This window comes from Myxocyprinus asiaticus, chromosome 26 (genome assembly GCF_019703515.2).
Source record: "Myxocyprinus asiaticus isolate MX2 ecotype Aquarium Trade chromosome 26, UBuf_Myxa_2, whole genome shotgun sequence".
NCBI classification, from domain to species: domain Eukaryota; kingdom Metazoa; phylum Chordata; class Actinopteri; order Cypriniformes; family Catostomidae; genus Myxocyprinus; species Myxocyprinus asiaticus.
The window spans coordinates 18,968,973-18,987,746 of NC_059369.1; the positions used below are offsets into that span (position 1 = coordinate 18,968,973).

The 18,774-nt window shown below is 37.5% G+C and overlaps 1 protein-coding gene across 1 annotated transcript in view; it reads right to left on the bottom strand.

Moving 5' to 3' along the window:
- LOC127417369 (ankyrin repeat and BTB/POZ domain-containing protein 3-B-like) overlaps positions 1–8,509 on the bottom strand; it is a 111,056-nt gene extending 102,547 nt beyond the window's left edge. The window contains exon 1 of the mRNA XM_051657365.1: positions 7,446–8,509. Coding sequence (XP_051513325.1) covers positions 7,446–8,310 — 865 coding nt within the window. The 5' untranslated portion in view covers positions 8,311–8,509. The remainder of the gene's footprint in view (positions 1–7,445) is intronic.
- Positions 8,510–18,774: the final 10,265 nt, after the last annotated feature.

Consider the following 18,774-nt stretch of genomic DNA (forward strand, 5'->3'; position numbering starts at 1 on the left):
CATAAAGAGTTGGGTCTTAACCAGTGTCATGATCACCAGGCAGATCATTTTGAGGGGCTGGAGGTTGGCTGGAGCGCCCTCTTTTCTGGACTGGTGCTCCGAGATGGGAAGGGTGGCGGCCTTTGAGGAAGTTACATTCAGAGGAACGGGGAGGTATAAAGTGTTCGTGGAGAAATGGGGTGGGTATTTGTAATTTGTGGATGTGTGATTATTGTTGTTGTGTTTTTTTATTTGTTTATTTTTTTTTTTTTTTTTGTGCATGTGTGTGTCTATGTCATTTGGGACCACTGTTATGTTGTTGGGGTTAGGGTGGGATTGGGAGGAGGAATAGTTGGGGTTAAGTTTGATTCTATGTATATATGTTTTGTCTTATGAGATACATAGAGTTGTGCTTAAATTTAGCATACCCTGGCAGAAATTGAGAAATTTTGGCATTGATTTTGAAAATATGACTGATCATGCAAAAAAACTGTCTTTTATTTAAGGATAGTGATCAAGCCATTTATTATCATATAGTTGTTTGGCTCCTTTTTAAATCATAATGATAACAGAAATCACCCAAATGGCCCTGATCAAAATTTTACATACCCTTGAATGTTTGGCCATGTTACAGACACACAAGGTGACACACACAGGTTTAAATGGCAATTAAAGGTTAATTTCCCACACCTGTGGCTTTTTAAATTGCAATTAGTGTCTGTGTATAAATAGTCAATTAGTTTGTTGCGTAAGACCTAAAGTTCCATTACCTTGTTACGCAGGTCTTTTGACAGTTCTTTTCTGCTCCCCATGGCTCAGTATCTAGCCTGCTCAGTGCATCCACATGAGAGCTAACAAACTCATTGACTATTTATACACAGACACTAATTGCAATTTAAAAAGCCACAGGTGTGGGAAATTAAACTTTAATTTTTAACTTTTAATTTTTTGCATGATCAGTCACGTTTTCAAAATCAATGCCAAAATTTCACAATTTCTGCCAGGGTATGCAAACTTTTGAGCACAACTGTATATGTGAATCAATAAAAATTGTTAATAAAAAAAATTAAAAAAGTAATTTAGCAATAATTTAATTTATTTTATACCATAGATATCCATTTAAAATAAGTTTTATTTGGCCTAACATTAACAAACATTATTACAATATTTAATGCTTAAAAGATGCTTAAAAAAACTGGAGTGCAGCTCATATCCACCATTGAAATCTGTTACTTTGCTTACTTTGTGACGTCACGGTAATTTGATATTTTAATCGACATTAATAATCGCAATTACAATACCAAGGCAATAATCGACAATTATGATTTTTGCTATAATCGTGCAGCCCTAGCCTGAAGTATTGCTCTACAAAGGTTTATACTTTTCTATCAGGCATTAGAATTTTTTTTTTTTATAAAGGTTAAGCATAATTATAAATTATTTTATCATTTTTACTTTCCTGGTAATTTATTATACAAATTAACACACTCTACATAAGAGGTTGGTATTATAAAAAAAACTACTCAAGTTATTCAGCCAAAAGTAGTGAGTGGTTTTCTTGTTTCCTTGTTATTGTTGTTTGATTAATAGCCTTTATATGACATAGCTAGACAGTGCTCAATTCGGTTACGTGCACACTTCAAGTCCGACATTTTGATGCAAATACGCTTTTTGTCCCACTGTTTACGTTCACTTTAGACCAAACCGACTGTATTTACTTTAATGCCTCACCAAGACAGGCATTGGCAGAATTATGAAGTGTATTTGACCATTTAGGCACATACCCGCATTAGCGCACAAACATTAGCCGCCTGTCAATCAAACAGCACGCAGCTACAGACATCAGGAAATACAATTCAATCTTTTATATTTCATCTAGATCAACCAACCAGTGTTTGTCTTCCTATCGCGATCGATGTAATGAACACACCTGGTCTAGATGTAGAACATAGGCTAAGTATAGAAAATTACTCAAAAGTTTATCATCGATATAGAGGACATCTCTCTCTCTCTCTCTTTTTTTTTTTTTTTCAGATAAACATCAAGATTGTTTTATTGCCCAGCCCTATTGATAACATTGCTTTAATCTCTCACATCAACCCAATAATCTCAGTGATAGATCAGGCTACATTATAGACACAGAGAATCTTGTATGCAGAAATATGAAATTTACCTTGATATCTTTCTTAAAATTAGAGGCAGAATTAATGCTGATATCTGGCTAGAGCAAGTTAAACTCACATGACACAGTCAAGCAACTGGCCTTTTTCATTGCGAAAAGCCTTGTCAGGTGCGGCCGAGATGTTCAGGTGTTGAACTGTGTTTGAGGCATCCTCTGCATCCATAACAGTTGGCGCCAGATCTCCAGCTGCCGTTCTTTTTTTATGTGTGATTTGATTTGACGGGAGTCATGAGACTCTCCCTAGCCAATCAGGTTGATAGAAAAAATAAAATCAGGACAGGGAAGTAGCGAAAACAGACGGTGGGAAAATAGCACATTAAAAGTACTGTTACAGCACTTAAAATGTACTCAAGTAAAAGTATACAATTTTTAAACTACTTAAAAAAGTACAATTCCTGGGAAAATCTACTTAATTACAGTAACGTGAGTATTCGTAAATTGTTACTTTACACCCCTGCATATAATAGGAAACACAAATAATAATAAATAATATAAATAATAAAAAAACATTTAAAATAGTTTGTATTGGTTTTTATTGAACCAAGCCTCTTTTACATCGGGTACAAATATTCCAGAATGTCAAAATATATTAATATAGCTATATTCGAATATTAAACACAACTAAATATCAGTAAACAGCTGGACAGTAATTAAATGGTTCAGCCCAAACTTGGCTGAAAACTTTACAATTGTCAGGTGTTTTTAATCATTGTCTGTCTGGGGTTATGATGTTTCCAGCCACATTGATAAGTTCTGAAAAGCCTTGTTAAATAAAATTTGTCAAATTACCCAGTCATAGTATTTTGAGGAGATGGGGCATCTGAGCTGCGGGAAATTAAGAGCTGAACATGATAAACTAAAGCGCTTGGTGGGTTAATCAACTTTTTTCAAACGCATGCTATACTGTATATATATATATATATATATATATATGACATTAATAAGCTATATTAGCAACATAAATGTAATATTGCCACTTTCATCTGCACAGAATGTAGTGAATTCACAGCTGAACTTGAACAAGGTGTGTAAAACCTTTTGAAAAGGCCGGTGCCATAACAATGAAAAGTCTGTCAAAAAGGGAAATAATCAATATCTCTAGCATAAAGAATAACCAAACCATCTCAAAGGATCTAATACTTCAATATACTGATTGTATGCTATTATTTCACGAATTTATTTGAATAATTGGCAAAGGCAAAAAGTGTCCCACCCGTCCCACTCGTAAATGACGATCTTGGTTCAAAATAGCCTTCTCAATCAGCAGATAAAAAAATGGCATACCAAGCCTAAAACTAGAAAACATTTTCTAGGCTACATACTCAAAAGCAATTTTTTTTTTGATAAGCAACATTAACACGTCAACATGGTTCGGTGAAAGACTTGACTCACCTGAGGCGACTATCCTGAGCTTGAAAAAGCCTGCTCAGTGGAAACTCAAATGTCGAAACATCCATGGCGACTTTCAAGTCAACATTTCGGAAATCCGCTTCCCGTACCATGGGGGTGTGCGATATATGTATATGAAGGTAAAATAGTGCCTAAATGATTTGCAAGCACAGAGTAAGATTTGTAAAAGCGTATATGAAGTTACAAGAGTGATAGAAAAATTTGCATGCACAGAGTAAGATTTGTGAAAGTGTAAATCAAGTTGCAACATAAGAAACAAATATTAGCAATACTTTAATGCTGTGCATACATGTAATTCTTACTCTGTGCACACACATTTTCCTATCACTCTTGTAACTTCATTTACGCTTTTACAAATCTTACTCTGTGAATACACATTTTTCTATCACGCTTGTAACTTCATTGACGCTTTTACAAATCTTACTCTGCGTATGCAAATCATTTAGACATAATTTTACCTTCACAGATATACCAGTAGACATGATAAACCGGTAGAAATTTGCCAAGCGGTATACATTTTGGATTATTGTCTCTATCGCAGTAATGCAAAATTGCCACACGAGAAATGTGTACAGCACATAACACGTACGCATTACACACTCTGTCGGATAAATGGAGGAAGGCAGAGTGACTGCTAGTTCCTTAAATTCATTTGAAAGAGAAGATAAGAGGAGATTATGAAGGAAAAAGTGCATCCTTTGTGGTATGGAATTGGTTTGGCTTTAGAAAACGCGATACCATGCAGAAAACAGTTATTTGCAAGGTTTGTACACTGTGTATGTCGATATATATCCATGTGCACGTATATATCAGTGGTCAGGGCTTCACATGAGACTGAATAATGAAACACGGTTTTTCACTGACAGCTGCACGTGTCATTAGATGAAAAGCTTGTCTAGACCGCAAGAAAAAAATGACACTGAATCCGCTTATGCGGCATGAAATTTTGCTTGAGCCTCCGTCAAAGCAAATTCAATGACATTCATCCCGTGCACCAAACATGCCTCCCATCCAAACACGCGCAGCTGTGTTTTGTGCGAGTGTTGCGCACGCAGTCTGAATCACGCAAGTGCGCGCGAGTATTGAAGTCATCCCAGTCCCTTCATTTGTGCTCCTGTGACAGAAAAAGCGCAGATCACACCTGTTACTCATTCTGTTTTCTCTCAATGTCATGTGGGTTTTTAAAATACACATCAAGCGCACCACCACCGAAGTGATTTCATAACTACTTTGCTGAGTTTGCTTGTCTTGAGAGAGGACATTTTCCTGCGCGCGCCATGAGTGAGAGGGAAGAAGCACACTCAGCCTGAGGTGAAATTAAACTTTGTATCTGCTCCAGATATCCACTTTTTTAAAAATAATAATTGTATTATTAATTATATTTAAAATGTGTAACATTAATATGACATTAATTTAAGCGCAGCCTCTGTAAATATATAAAGCCAAACATAAATGTGTAAAAATGTTGAACAGTTTAATAGGGGAAAATATTAACCGACTACTAATTCCAGTGTCGACTAGCAGCAGCAGAACCATTTATCCCTAATTGGAATGTACAGAATGAAAAATAATGATAGAATTTTGCTTCTGTTTGACAGATTGGCACAAGTTGGTCACATGAGACTTCCTTTTACTTTCAGGCAAATTGTTAGGCAGGTATCTCACTCTAAGAGGTCTCAGTGTATGTTAACTTTACTTTTTTATTTGTATTGTCTTTCCTGCATTGCAGTATTGCACAACATGAGGATCATGGTGATTTTATATCAGCATTTTTAGCAAAGTCTTTGGGCAGAGAATCTGACAGCCAAAAACGTTCAAAAGATCCTGAAAAAAAATAATCATCCCTAATGCACAGCCTTTGCAGTTTTCATTCTCTCAAGGCAAGAACAAATTAATAATTCAACATTACATGAATACTTAATTGACATTTATCAAGACTGTGACAAATCAAGAATTGAATAAGTAAGATCAAACTCAATTGACAGCATTCAGAATTCAACAGTTTGTATGATTGTATGTTCGCCCCTGCCATTTCCCAATGATTTCTTTTAGATAAATTGGTAGTTGGCACATAATGTGTCCATGGACTTTTGTTTCAAGATTTTGGATAAAAATGTATATGAATACATAGTATATGAAGTGTATCTTTCACAATATATCCAAGTATCAGACTCCCAGATCAGTTACCTCATCTTCCAACATTACCCTTAACCGTGTGTAATGCCTTCACCCTTCAGCAAACCCGCCCCAAAGAAATCCCTGACACCCAAAGCTCCAGACACCTGCTGTGTACTGGGGCAGCCTGGTACAGCTAGAGCTGTGTCAGGCTTGGGTGACCTAACACTGCCTCCCTCAACACACACACACACATTCAGCTCTCTCACATCCAAACACTAAGACACCCCTCAGTGCCTGGCACAAATCAGACACAGTAACACACAGCAGGCCACCTCTGCAGTTGAACTGACAGCCTCCACATCTCCACCACAGCAGGAGGAAGCTCATAAATTCCATTATGGAACACATTTAATATGTTTATGCATATTCAAGGAAATTGAGAGGTTGTGTAACAGTTGCATGTCTAAAGCTACTCTCACACGCATACAAACTCTTGCGCTACCACAATTTAAAGCAGATGTATGCTCTATGTGTTTCTCGAAATAAACCCAGAGTGCAATTAAAACTGCTCTCCTGAGAAGAACAAAGGGTGGGCTATTATCTAGCAGCCCACCTTGAAACAACCCTTAAGAAAGAAATATACCTTACTATGGAGGAGACATAATCTCCTTGTAATTGGGTTAATATAACACTCACCTTTTAATCTATGCAAAATGAGTCATTCCGACAGAGGGGAATGCACTCCAGAAATGGGATACTAAAGTCTGCCCAATATACATTAAAACTAATCCTAAAGATTCCTTCATTTTATACCATCACTGTCTGATTTCTGTATCTCTGTGAAGTATAGATGTATGTGTGTGCCTTTATCCTATACATCTGCAGTATACAGTATAAACACAATATATGCCATACTGTATATGCAGTATGTATGGTAGGTTAGATATCTTTGCAAGAGGCACTGGTCCATATATAATCCTAAAATTGACACAAAAAGACTACTTTAATGTAGAGAAACCTCTCTGTCAGGCAGCTATATTAAATCAATGACATCATCACTCTCTATAGTGCTGCAATACTGTCAAGTCCACATTGTTGCACAAGCATTACTGGAAGGTTATACATTGAATATCCCCTTCCCTCTAGGGTCCATCACTTGATTTTCTCATCCTGGACATAAACTACAAAACTACAGCCTGGACACACTCTGAATGATATGTTTCTGTGCTGTAAATGTACAAATGATGCATTTAAAGAGAACAAAATGGAATTGTGAACTAATTACCTGTGCCAAATGCAGCTGAGCAATACTGTATGTTAGAAATGAACCACTCTCTAACACACTGTTACATTAAACACAGTACTCAGACAAAAATGTCCATGTCCATACACACAATCTATATTCAAAGCACATCCTTGAAAAATCAAGTTATCTCACTTCACTGAGCATTTTGAGCCAAACATCCTTGATGAGACTGTAATATATACACACAGATGATGTCAGTTCCTGGGCAGTGAGCCTAAATCTTAATTTCATTGTATAAACATCATAGCTGGTTACTGTTTTTTCTTTCATTTGTTCCACATTATAATACTAGACTCTAAAAAGAAAATAAAGATAGAATAAAAGGATAAAAAAAATCCCCTCTCCCAGAATAAAATAAATTAGAACAATCATTCAATCAATTAATTTGCATTGGCAAAGGACTTTTAATTTTGTAAGGCTGTAAAACTGCTTTTCAGGTGGAGAACTTACCATTGGCATTTTTCCCACATACGAGATGCTTATAGGGTAAAAGCAGGCCGTACAACTCTGAATCATTGCTCAGAGCATGTTCAAAGGATTCCAGTGTAAATTTGGGGATCCCGTTATCTTTCTCCACCTCCGAGCTATTCAGCACCCGGGTGAAGACCTCTCGGAAGAGGCTCTCCATACAGGCGGTCAGGTATATGGCCGCATGCTCGTGGATGCGCACCGCGACCCTGCTGTCCACCATCCACCTGAAGAACTTCCCCACGGAGAACACCAAGCCGCATCTTTCGGATTTACCCCGGCTGAATTTATCCTCGGTGCTCATGTTGTACATGGACAGCGCGCTGAGCGCCGCGGCGATGCAGTTGACCGAGATGGTCCACGAGAAGATCATCTTGATGGCACTTTGAATGTCATATTTGGTGCATTTGCCGTAGCGCAAACTCAGGCGCTGCGCTTCCCTGGCGATCCTCACCAGCGCGCGGCTGACGAGCGCAGAGAGCCGCGCCAGCAGATCCGCGGAGACGGTCCCGAACCTCAATTCTTCCTCCTTGTTGAGCGCGTTCTCCACCTCCCCGAGGCTCCAGGGCACATCCTCAAGCTCGGGAAGTTTCGCACAGTGTCCGGAACACTCCAGGGTCTCGCCGTCTTCAGCCAGGACGGTGTTGACGGTGTCTAAGCTGTTGTGTCGACTGTGCGTGGAGTCAGTCAGTTGCCAGCAGTGCCCTCCATGCGCATAGGAGATGTGCGCCTCGGAGCAGCACAGAGACAAGCTCGATGACCTGAAGGAGTCCGCGGCTCCACCGTAACCCGAATCCAGCGTTAAATCCTCCAGGGTCCTCACCACGGATTTACCCCTCTTTGCCATAACTGCACTTCATATTGTAAGCCTGAAACCAGGACGAAACGCTCCTTTGCAAAGAAATGCCACTGCTTAACTGTCTTATCGGTCCACGATGCTATTAGAATGGCACGAGTGAGTGAGTAGAAATACAGGCAAGTTCCCAAATTGTTGCATTCACTGTTGAAAATACGCCCCAACTTTGAATGAGCAGTGGTGTTGTTTGGCACGCACACACACGCACACACACACACACACACACACACACACACACACACACACACACACACTAGTGTGTTTGAAGGCTGCGAAGCACTAGGTGGAGGAGGAGCCACAATGCTGCATCCAGTATGCTGACGGAACGTTGGTTTTGAAATTACTGTTAATCTGGAGAGCCCCTGAGAAGGTTATGGGGTGTTTTAGACACTGTTTCAACAGAGAGACTGGAATTCCCCTTTTGACACCTACCTGAAACTTAGCTTCATTTTTTATACTAATTTTATGGTATAAAGATCACTTTATTGGATAGATAGATAGATAGATAGATAGATAGATAGAGTGACAGACAGACAGACAGATAGATAGGGTGACAGACAGACAGATAGATAGATAGATAGATAGATAGATAGATAGATAGATAGATAGATAGATAGATAGATAGATAGGGTGACAGATACACAGATAGGGTGACAGACAGATAGATAGATAGGGTGACAGACAGACAGACAGACAGGTAGATAGATAGATAGATAGATAGATAGATAGATAGATAGATAGATAGATAGATAGATAGAATGATCGATACATAGTGGTCAAACAAATTGATAGACCACATTCAACTAGTAGTAAGCATGCATGAAACGGCTCTGGACAAGTAGGCCAAGCAGGGCAGCATGTTTGAGGACAAAAAGCAAAGGGATCAAATGAACACCTGTCCTCTTCCCTATCCTCCCTTTCAGATGGAGCTCAGAGTAACAAGATTCCTGGTCATCAATAATAAAGAGTATACATAATATATCAGTCATCTTGAATGGAGGGTTCTTATGAACTTCACTCCCACAGTCTGCAAAGATCATACATTTTCCAATGTAAAATGAACAATAAAAGTGAAGTAACCAGCAGCTCTTATTTTCCTGGTAGTTTTGACCAATGCAGTAAGAATGTGAAACAACGTGAAATAAACAAGCTAACTCAAAATGACATAGAGACTGTTAAATCAGAGCATAACAGCATGAATCAGAGATTGTATTATAAGCAAAAAGCACATTATTCTATTCCGAAGAAAACACTTCAGAACTTCATTGGTCAAGTGTCTTTATCCCTCCTTCAGTATAGAAAGGTGCATATTTTACTCAATAGTGACCTCTTGAGACAAAACTTTTTCTTGAGACATAACATTTTGTAAGCTGTTTTGCCAACAGTGTTGGGGGTAACGGGATAAAAGTAACGAATGTTATGTAATTAGATTACTTTTCCAGAGTAACGAGTAAAGTAACGCAATATTTTTATTTTAGACCATAATAACGGAGTTACTTTTTAAATAAAGTAACGCGTTGCTTTTGTACACCTCTACTGTCCCTGTAATGCAAGAAATCAGGAGTAAAAGTGTGCAAACTTCGGGGAGGAGGCGTAGTGCATGATGGGCATTGTATTTCTATAGAGTTTGAGGCCAGAGACTATTTAGCAGAGACAAGTCACTTCTATTTAAATGAATGGAAAGAAGCTCTAGCACCAAACAGTCAATAGATGTAGAAAGGAAGTCCTGCCTTGCAGGTAAAAGAGTCAGACACCTTTTAGATACAGACAACGCCTGTCAATCAACTCGCTAACGTGCATGCACATTTCGTGTTTTTAGCCTGATGCGAGATCAACAACATTTGGTCGAGTGAAACGCTGATTCATGTGTTAATACACACTGCATTAAAAAAAATCAGTAAATGCGTTTAGGCAGAGGGATTATAAGACTAGTCTTCCACTGGCCACGACATGATACACAGGGTGAAATACTTGCTCAATTCACTGACTTATGCAGCTGAACTGCTCTGTGTTACAGCTCCCCATAACTGGGAGAATGGGATGAGAAAAGCTGACTCTGGATCAGCGACTCCAAGCAAAGTTCTACATCGATTGTGTATGCATAGAAAATGTCTTAGTTTCTAAAAATATTCTACATTTTTGTTTTATAATAAACAAGTAGTTTGATTCATGAAACAAACTGTATTAATGACATTTTGCTAGTATTAAAAATTATTCCATTCAAGTTGTATCAACATGCGCCTTTGAAGTTGTGGTGTGTGTATGCACCGTGGATCAACTCAAAACAAGCGTGCACTGACATGACTTTAATGAAGAATATTTAGACTTATTCCTTGAACATGTTAGACTGGCATTCCTCACTGAATTTTATCCTGACTTTTGAAAAACATCTTAAGTTGACTCTGGCATTGTCGATGAGCACATCACATGATGACATATATGATGCAGGTTCAAGTGTTGGACTTTACTGCTTTAGGTAAGACATTCATATTGGCTACCATGTTGATGGAAAAACAAACCATGCATATTCATGTTATTGATTCTTTATTATAAATATGATGTGAAGACCTACTTTCTAAATATCTGTTTGTTAACTATGTTGTTTTGACAAGAGTGTTGTACAGTAGCATGACTTGTAATGTCTCTTGTATGGAATGCATAGCATAGCAGAACAGAAAGTGGCTGTGAGAAAAAAGTAACTCTTTACTTTCCATAAAAAAAAATAACTTTTTAAATAATTAAGATACTTTTTTAAGGAGAAACGCAATATTCTAAAGAGTTACTTTTAAAAGTAACGTTACCCAACACTGTTTGCCAACTTTTACATATTTTACTTAATAGTCTTAATCCTCACATTTTTTGTTACATTTCCATTTTTAATCTGATAGTTAATCTGTATCTCAAAATTAATCTGTAAATCAGGATCGGACCAATAAATTATTTAAGATTGGCCTGCATTTCACAAATTGTCGTGGTAGACTGCCATCTAGTGTTTCTACAAACTCCAACACATTATAACCATCACGTCTTGTCTTATTTTCAGTACTCTGTTTCCAGAAAAGAAGCAATATTGACAAGACAGAACTCATGGCATGGATCAGTGACATTACAGATTACCTCATTCACCTGAAATCTGTCAGTTATTTCATAAAGGATGAAAGATTTATGTTATATCAAGACAGTTGACATTTAGGTCTGTCTAGACTAATTTCTATGATTAACAACTAAAAACGACCAGCTCTGAACCTAAATCATCAGTAATGTTATAGTAGAAAGGTAGTAGGCTTGATATTTAAATGATAAATAGTCTCATTTTCTTTATTGTATGCTAATGTTCTCTGTATCCAAGGCAAGTCCAAGACTTAATCAATAAACTAATTATGTCTCGGATCAATGCAGCAGTTACCATTGTGAATGAGAATATTTTTTTTTTAGCACAATGATTACATCTTTCATTAATTATTTATTCCCTCCAAACACAAGATTTGTTCCAAATTTACAGATATGTTTACGAACTTTATTGTAAAATACAGTAGCTTTTTGGTCACTGTATATTTTAGTTCATAATAACCATAGTATATATTATAAAATGTGTGCATATATATATATATATATATATATATATATATATATATATATATATATATATATATATATATATATTGGGACCGTGGCATGATTGTTTGTGCCAGATGGGCTGGTTTAAGTATTTCTGTAATTTACTCCAAATGGTGCCAAAAACAAAAAACATCCAGTAAGTGGTAGTTCTGCGGATGGAAATGCCTTGTTGATGAGAGAGGTCAACAGAGAATGGCCAGACTGGTTCAAACTGACTACAGTAAGTCAACAAAAACTCTGATAACCGCTCTGTACAACTGTGGCGAGAAGAATAGCATCTCAGAATGCTATTCTGAGATGCGGGTTGGCGCAGTTCTGGTGGCACAAGGGGGACCTACGCAATATTAGGCAGATGGTTTTAATGTTGTGGCTGATTGGTGTATATATACAGCTCTGGAAAAAATTAAGAGACCACTGCAAAATTATCAGTTTCTCTGGATTTATTATTTATAGGTATGTGTTTGAGTAAAATTCAAATTTTTGTTTTATTCTATAAAGTTCTGACAACATTTCTCCCAAATACCAAATAAAAATGTTGTCATTTAGAGCATTTATTTGCTGAAAATGACAACTGTACAAAATAACAAAAAAGATGCAGCCCATCTGGGTGTGTATATATATATATATATATATATACACACACACACACACACACACAAACTCAGTGTTGGGTAGTAACGGATTACATGTAATCTGGATTACGTAATCATATTACAAAATCAAGTACTTGTATTTGGATTACATTACATTTTAAAATGCTCATAATGGGACTACAGTTACTTTTATAGATTACATGATTATATATTTGCAAGGCAACAGCAGTAAATTGTTAATTTATTGATCATCCTAATCATTCTCTTTTTCCAATCTTTTACATTTTTCATTCTAAATCAGCACACCACTGATATACATTCGGTAAGTCTTCGAGTGTTTTCGGAAGAGAGGGGAAGGATTGTATTGCACTCAGAACTGATACTCGCTACTAGCAAGTCAGGTGAAGATGGAGCGGTCTACCTCAGCATTTAACCACTATAGAAATCTATAGAAATAATTTCATTTTTAAGAATGAAATTACACCAATGGTATGCAGCTCACATTGAATTGAATTGCTTCAAAGGATCTAGTGGATGCCATCTCCCACAGGGTACACAATAGTACATCTGCAAAATGTGCAGCAAAATGGAACAAAGCCCATCACTCTACTGTTGATGCTGATGCAGTGCTATTCCAAACCCGTATAACTTTCTACCTGGGAACAAAAAACAGACATACTAATCAGAATGGCAACCTGCAGATTCAATAAAAGTGAATGGTGACTGAGGTTGTCAGTAACATCTCCTTTTGTGTTCCACAGAGGAGAGAAAGTCACACAGGTTTGGAAGAACATGAAGGGGAGTAAATGATGACTGAATTGTCATTTTTCAGTGAGTGAACACAAAAGAAGAAATTCTGAAGACTTTGCTTGTCACTCATTTCCATAAAATTTAAATGAACGTGGACTGGAGCATTCAAGCTTCCAAAAACAAAAAAACAAAAACCATAAAGTTTCATAAATGTGGTCTATTGGGTGAACTATCCCTTTAAATGATACTTAAATCATAACTTTTTGTAATAAGTTGCATCACAGTGGTTCAGACCTGCTTTTTTATTCTTTAAAGGTCCACAAAATTTACATCCACTGCATGAAACTTGACACAATTTGACACAATAGTTCCTTGTGTGACTCAGTGGAACTCTGCTGTTTTTAAATATTGTACTCTTTTAGAATATCTTGCACCTCAGCACTGGAATAGGTGATGGATTATCAGTAAACAGTAAGGATTAAAAGTTTTTCAGTGTTTTTAGATAAAAGCTTTGACCTAGCAACATAGTTGCTGTTGATTTTATTGTCATTATTGTTCTTAATGTTGCTATTGTTTTATGCACTTAAAATGAACTTGATGTCTCAGTGTTTTGAATTCAAAACTTTGGCCATACACTGTCATTGCTGTTAGATTTAATGTTTATTTCATTCATGTAATGTTTAAAGCACTTTTTAAAAATGACATGAGCTCTTTTTGTGAGGCAAGGCAAGTTTATTTATATAGCACATTTCATACACAATGGCAATTCAAAGTGCTTTACATAAAAATTATTAAAATCATTAACAAATTAACAAGAAATAAGAATAAAAAGTTATAAAAATAAAGGGAAAATTATTCAAATGAATAAAAAATAAAAAAAGAATACAGAAATAAAATAATGCAGTGCAATCGTTAAGTGCAGCACAATGCTCAGTGAATAAATGCACAGTTAAACAGATGTGAGGCTCTTTTTGTAATAAAGAATTAAATACATTTTCTTCCTCTTTGTACTTTTATGTTAAAATTATTATTCTATTCATATGCATGTGACATAAAATAAAATAGAATTAGGTTGAAAGTAATAAAAAAGTAATCAGATTAGATTACTCCAAAAATGTAATCTACGAGATTATATTATCCATTGCATTTTTTGTCATGTAATTTCTAATCAGTACCGGATTACAATTCACAAGTAACCTGCCCAGCACTGTGTATATACACAGCTCTGGAACAAAATAAGAGACCACTGCGAAATTATCAGTTTCTCTGGATTTAATAACAAAGAAGATAAAGAAAACACTGCATCTTTTTTGTTATTTTGACCAGTTGTCATTTTTTGCACAAAAAAATAAATAAAATAAAAAATATTGCTCTAAATGACAATATTTTGATTTGGAATTTGGGAGGAATGTTGTCAGTACTTTATAGAATAAAACAAAAATGTTCATTTTACTCAAACACATACCTATAAATAGTAAATCCAGAGAAACTGATAATTTTGCAGTGGTCTCTTAATTTTTCCCAGAGCTACAGTTGTGCTCAAAAGTTTGCATACCCTTGGAGAATTGGTAATATGTGTATCATTTTTAAAGAAAACATGAGTGAGCAGGCAAAACACATTTCTTTTATTTCTTATGGGATTCATATTCAACTGTAGGTTATAACAGAATGGCACAATCATAAAACAAAACATGGCAACAAAGAAAAAATTGAAACGAACCCTGTTCAAAAGTCTGCATACCCTTAGTTCTTAATACTATGTATTGCTCCCTTTAGCATCAATGACAGCGTGCAGTCTTTTGTAATAGTTGTCTATGAGGCCCCAAATTCTTGCAGGTGGTATAGCTGCCCATTCGTCTTGGCAAAATGCCTCCAGGTCATGCAAAGTCTTTGGTCGTCTTGCATGAACCGCACATTTGAGATCTCCCCAGAGTGACTCGATGATATTAAGGTCAGGAGACTGTGATGGCCACTCCAGAACCTTCACCTTTTTCTGCTGTAACCACTGGAGGGTCAACTTGGCCTTGTGCTTAGGGTCATTGTCGTACTGGAAAGTCCAGCTTTCGTGCAGAAGAATGCAAGTTGTCTGTCAATATTTTCTGATAACATGCTGCATTCATATTGCCATCAATTTTCACAAGATTCCCCGTGCCTTTAGATCTCACATACCCCCAAAACATCAGTGAGCCACCACCATGCTTCACAGTGGGGATGGTATTCTTTTCACTATACGCCTTGTTGACCCCTCTACAAACATAGCGCTTATGGTTGTGACCATAAAGCTCTATTTTGGTCTCGTCACTCCAAATTACAGTGTGCCAGAAGCTGTGAGGTGTGTCAAGGTGTTGTCGGGCATATTGTAACCGGGCTTTTTTGTGGCACTGGCGCAGTAAAGGCTTCTTTCTGGCAACTCGACCATGCAGCTCATTTTTGTTCAAGTATCGTAGTATTGTGCTCCTTGAAACAACCACACTGTCTTTTTCCAGAGCAGCCTGTATTTCTCCTGAGATTACCTGTGGGTTTTACTTTGTATCCCAAACAATTCTTCTGGCAGTTGTGGCTGAAATCTTTCTTGGTCTACCTGACCTTGGCTTGGTATCAAGTGATCCCCGAATTTTCCACTTCTTAATAAGTGACTGAACAGTACTGACTGGCATTTTCAAGGCTTTGGATATCATTTGATATCATTTTCCATCTTTATAATGTTCCATTACCTTGTTATGCAGGTCTTTTGACAGTTCTTTTCTGCTCCACATGGCTCAGTATCTAGCCTGCTCAGTGCATCCACGTGAGAGCTAACAAACTCATTGACTATTCATTCACAGACACTAATTGCAATTTAAAAAGCCACAGGTGTGGGAAATTAAACTTTAATTGCCATTTAAACCTGTGTGTGTCACCTTGTGTGTCTGTAACAAGGCCAAACATTCAAGGGTATGTAAACTTTTGATCAGGGCCATTTGGGTGATTTCTGTTATTATGATTTAAAAAGGAGCCAAACAACTTTGTGATAATAAATGGCTTCATATGATCACTATCCTTAAATAAAAGACAGTTTTTTGCATGATCAGTCATATTTTCAAAATCAATGCCAAAATTTCACAATTTCTGCCAGGGTATGCAAACTTTTAAGCACAACTGTGTATATATATATATATATATATATATATATATATATATACAGTTGAAGTCAGAAGTTTACATGCACCTTAGCCAAATACATTTAAACTCAGTTTTTCACAATTCCTGACATTTAATCATAGAAAAATTTCCCTGTCTTAGGTCAATTAGGATCACTATTTTAAGAATGTGAAATGTCAGAATAATAATAGAGAGAATTATTTATTTCAGTTTTTATTTCTTTCATCACATTCCCAGTGGGTCAGAAGTTTACATACACTTTGTTAGTATTTGGTAGCATTGCCTTTAAATTGTTTAACTTGGGTCAGACATTTTGGATAGCCTTCCACAAGCTTCTCACAATAAGTTGCTGGAATTTTTGCCCATTCCTCCAGACAGAACTGGTGTAACTGATTCGGGCTTGTAGGCCTCCTTGCTCGCACACACTTTTTCAGTTCTGCCCACAAATTTTCTATCGGATTGAGGTCAGGGCTTTGTGATGGCCACTCCAATACCTTGACTTTGTTGTCCTTAGGCCATTTTGCCACAACTTCAGAGGTATGCTTGGGATCATTGTCCAATTGGAAGACCCATTTGCAACTGAGCTTTAACTTCCTGGCTGATGTCTTAAGATGTTGCTTCAATATATCCACATAATTTTCCTTCCTCATGATGCCATCTATTTTGTGAAGTGCACCAGTCCCTCCAGCAGCAAAGCACCCCATGCTTCACAGTTGGGATGGTGTTCTTCGGCTTGCAAGCCTCACCCTTTTTCCTCCAAACATAACGATGGTCATTATGGCCAAAATGTTCCATTTTTGTTTCATCAGACCAGAGGAAATTTCTCCAAAAAGTAAGATCTTTGTCCCCATGTGCACTTGCAAATTGTAGTCTGGCTTTTTTATGGCAGTTTTGGAGCAGTGGCTTCTTCCTTGCTGAGCAGCCTTTCGGGTTATATCGATATAGGACTCATTTACTGTGGATACAGATACATGTCTACCTGTTTCCTCCAGCATCTTCACAAGGTCCTTTGCTGTTGTTCTGGGATTGATTTGCACTTTTCACACCAAACTACATTCATTTCTTGGAGACAGAACGTGTCTCCTTCCTGAGCGGTATGATGGCTGCATGGTCCCATGGTGTTTATACTTGCGTACTATTGTTTGTACAGATGAATGAGGTACCTTCAGGCGTTTGGAAATTTCTCCCAAGGATGAACCAGACTTGTGAAGGTCCACATTTTTTTCTGAGGTCTTGTCTGATTTCTTTTGATTTTCCCATGATGTCAAGCAAAGAGGCACTGAGTTTGAAGGTAGGCCTTAAAATACATCCACAGGCACACCTCCAATTCAGTACACCTATCAGAAGCTAATTGTCTAACAGATTGACATCAGTTTCTGGAATTTTCCAATCTGATCAAAGGCACAGTTAACTTAGTGTATGTAAACTTCTGACCCACTGGAATTGTGATATAGTCAATTAAAAGTGAAACAATCTGTCTGTAAACAATTGTTGGAAAAATTACTTGTGTCATGCACAAAGTAGATGTCCTAAACAACTTGCCAAAACTATAGTTTGCTAATATTAAATTGACCACAACCTCTCTATTCATCTTGGCTCAACTACGCTAATGGCAACCAATACAGCTCAGAATTTGGGAGTGGTGGTGGATGACCAGCTTAACTTCACTGCCAACGTCTCAACAACTGCCCAGTCTTGCAGCTTTGAGCTTTACAACATCTGGAAAATCAGACCGCTCATGTCTGAATATGCTGCACAGCTCCTGATCCAAGCTCTGGTCATTAAAAGGCTGGACTACTGTAATGCCCAGTTGGCCTTTCTGCTTGCTAGCAAGACTAAGCCACTGCAGAAGGTCCAGAACACTGCAGCGAGTCTGGTCTTCAATCAGCCAAAGAGGGCTCACCTCACTCTTGATTTCACTTCACTGGCTGCCAGTAGCTGCCTGCATCAAATTCAAGGCTTTGACTCAGGCCTTCAGGACAGTCAATGGAACAGTATCCTCTTATATTTACTCCTCCAGGTCTATGTCCCAATTCGCTCTCTGTGGTCAATGAACAAGCAGTGCCTGGTGGTCCTGACGCAAAGAGGCACAAAGTCAATTTCACGATCATTCAGTCTCTCTGTTCCTCTGTGGTGGAATGAGCTTCCAACCTCCACACGATCCGCTGATACGATCTCAGCATTTAAGAAACAGCTGAAAACACATCTGTTCTGTGAGCACTTAACCAGTCCACACTAAATGCACTTACTATTTAACAATTGGAAAAAAGAAAATCCTTGTCTGTCTCTTTCTTCAGCGCTTGCATCTTTTCTACTCCAGCGAGAACTTTGCAGTGCGATACTGCAGACACTG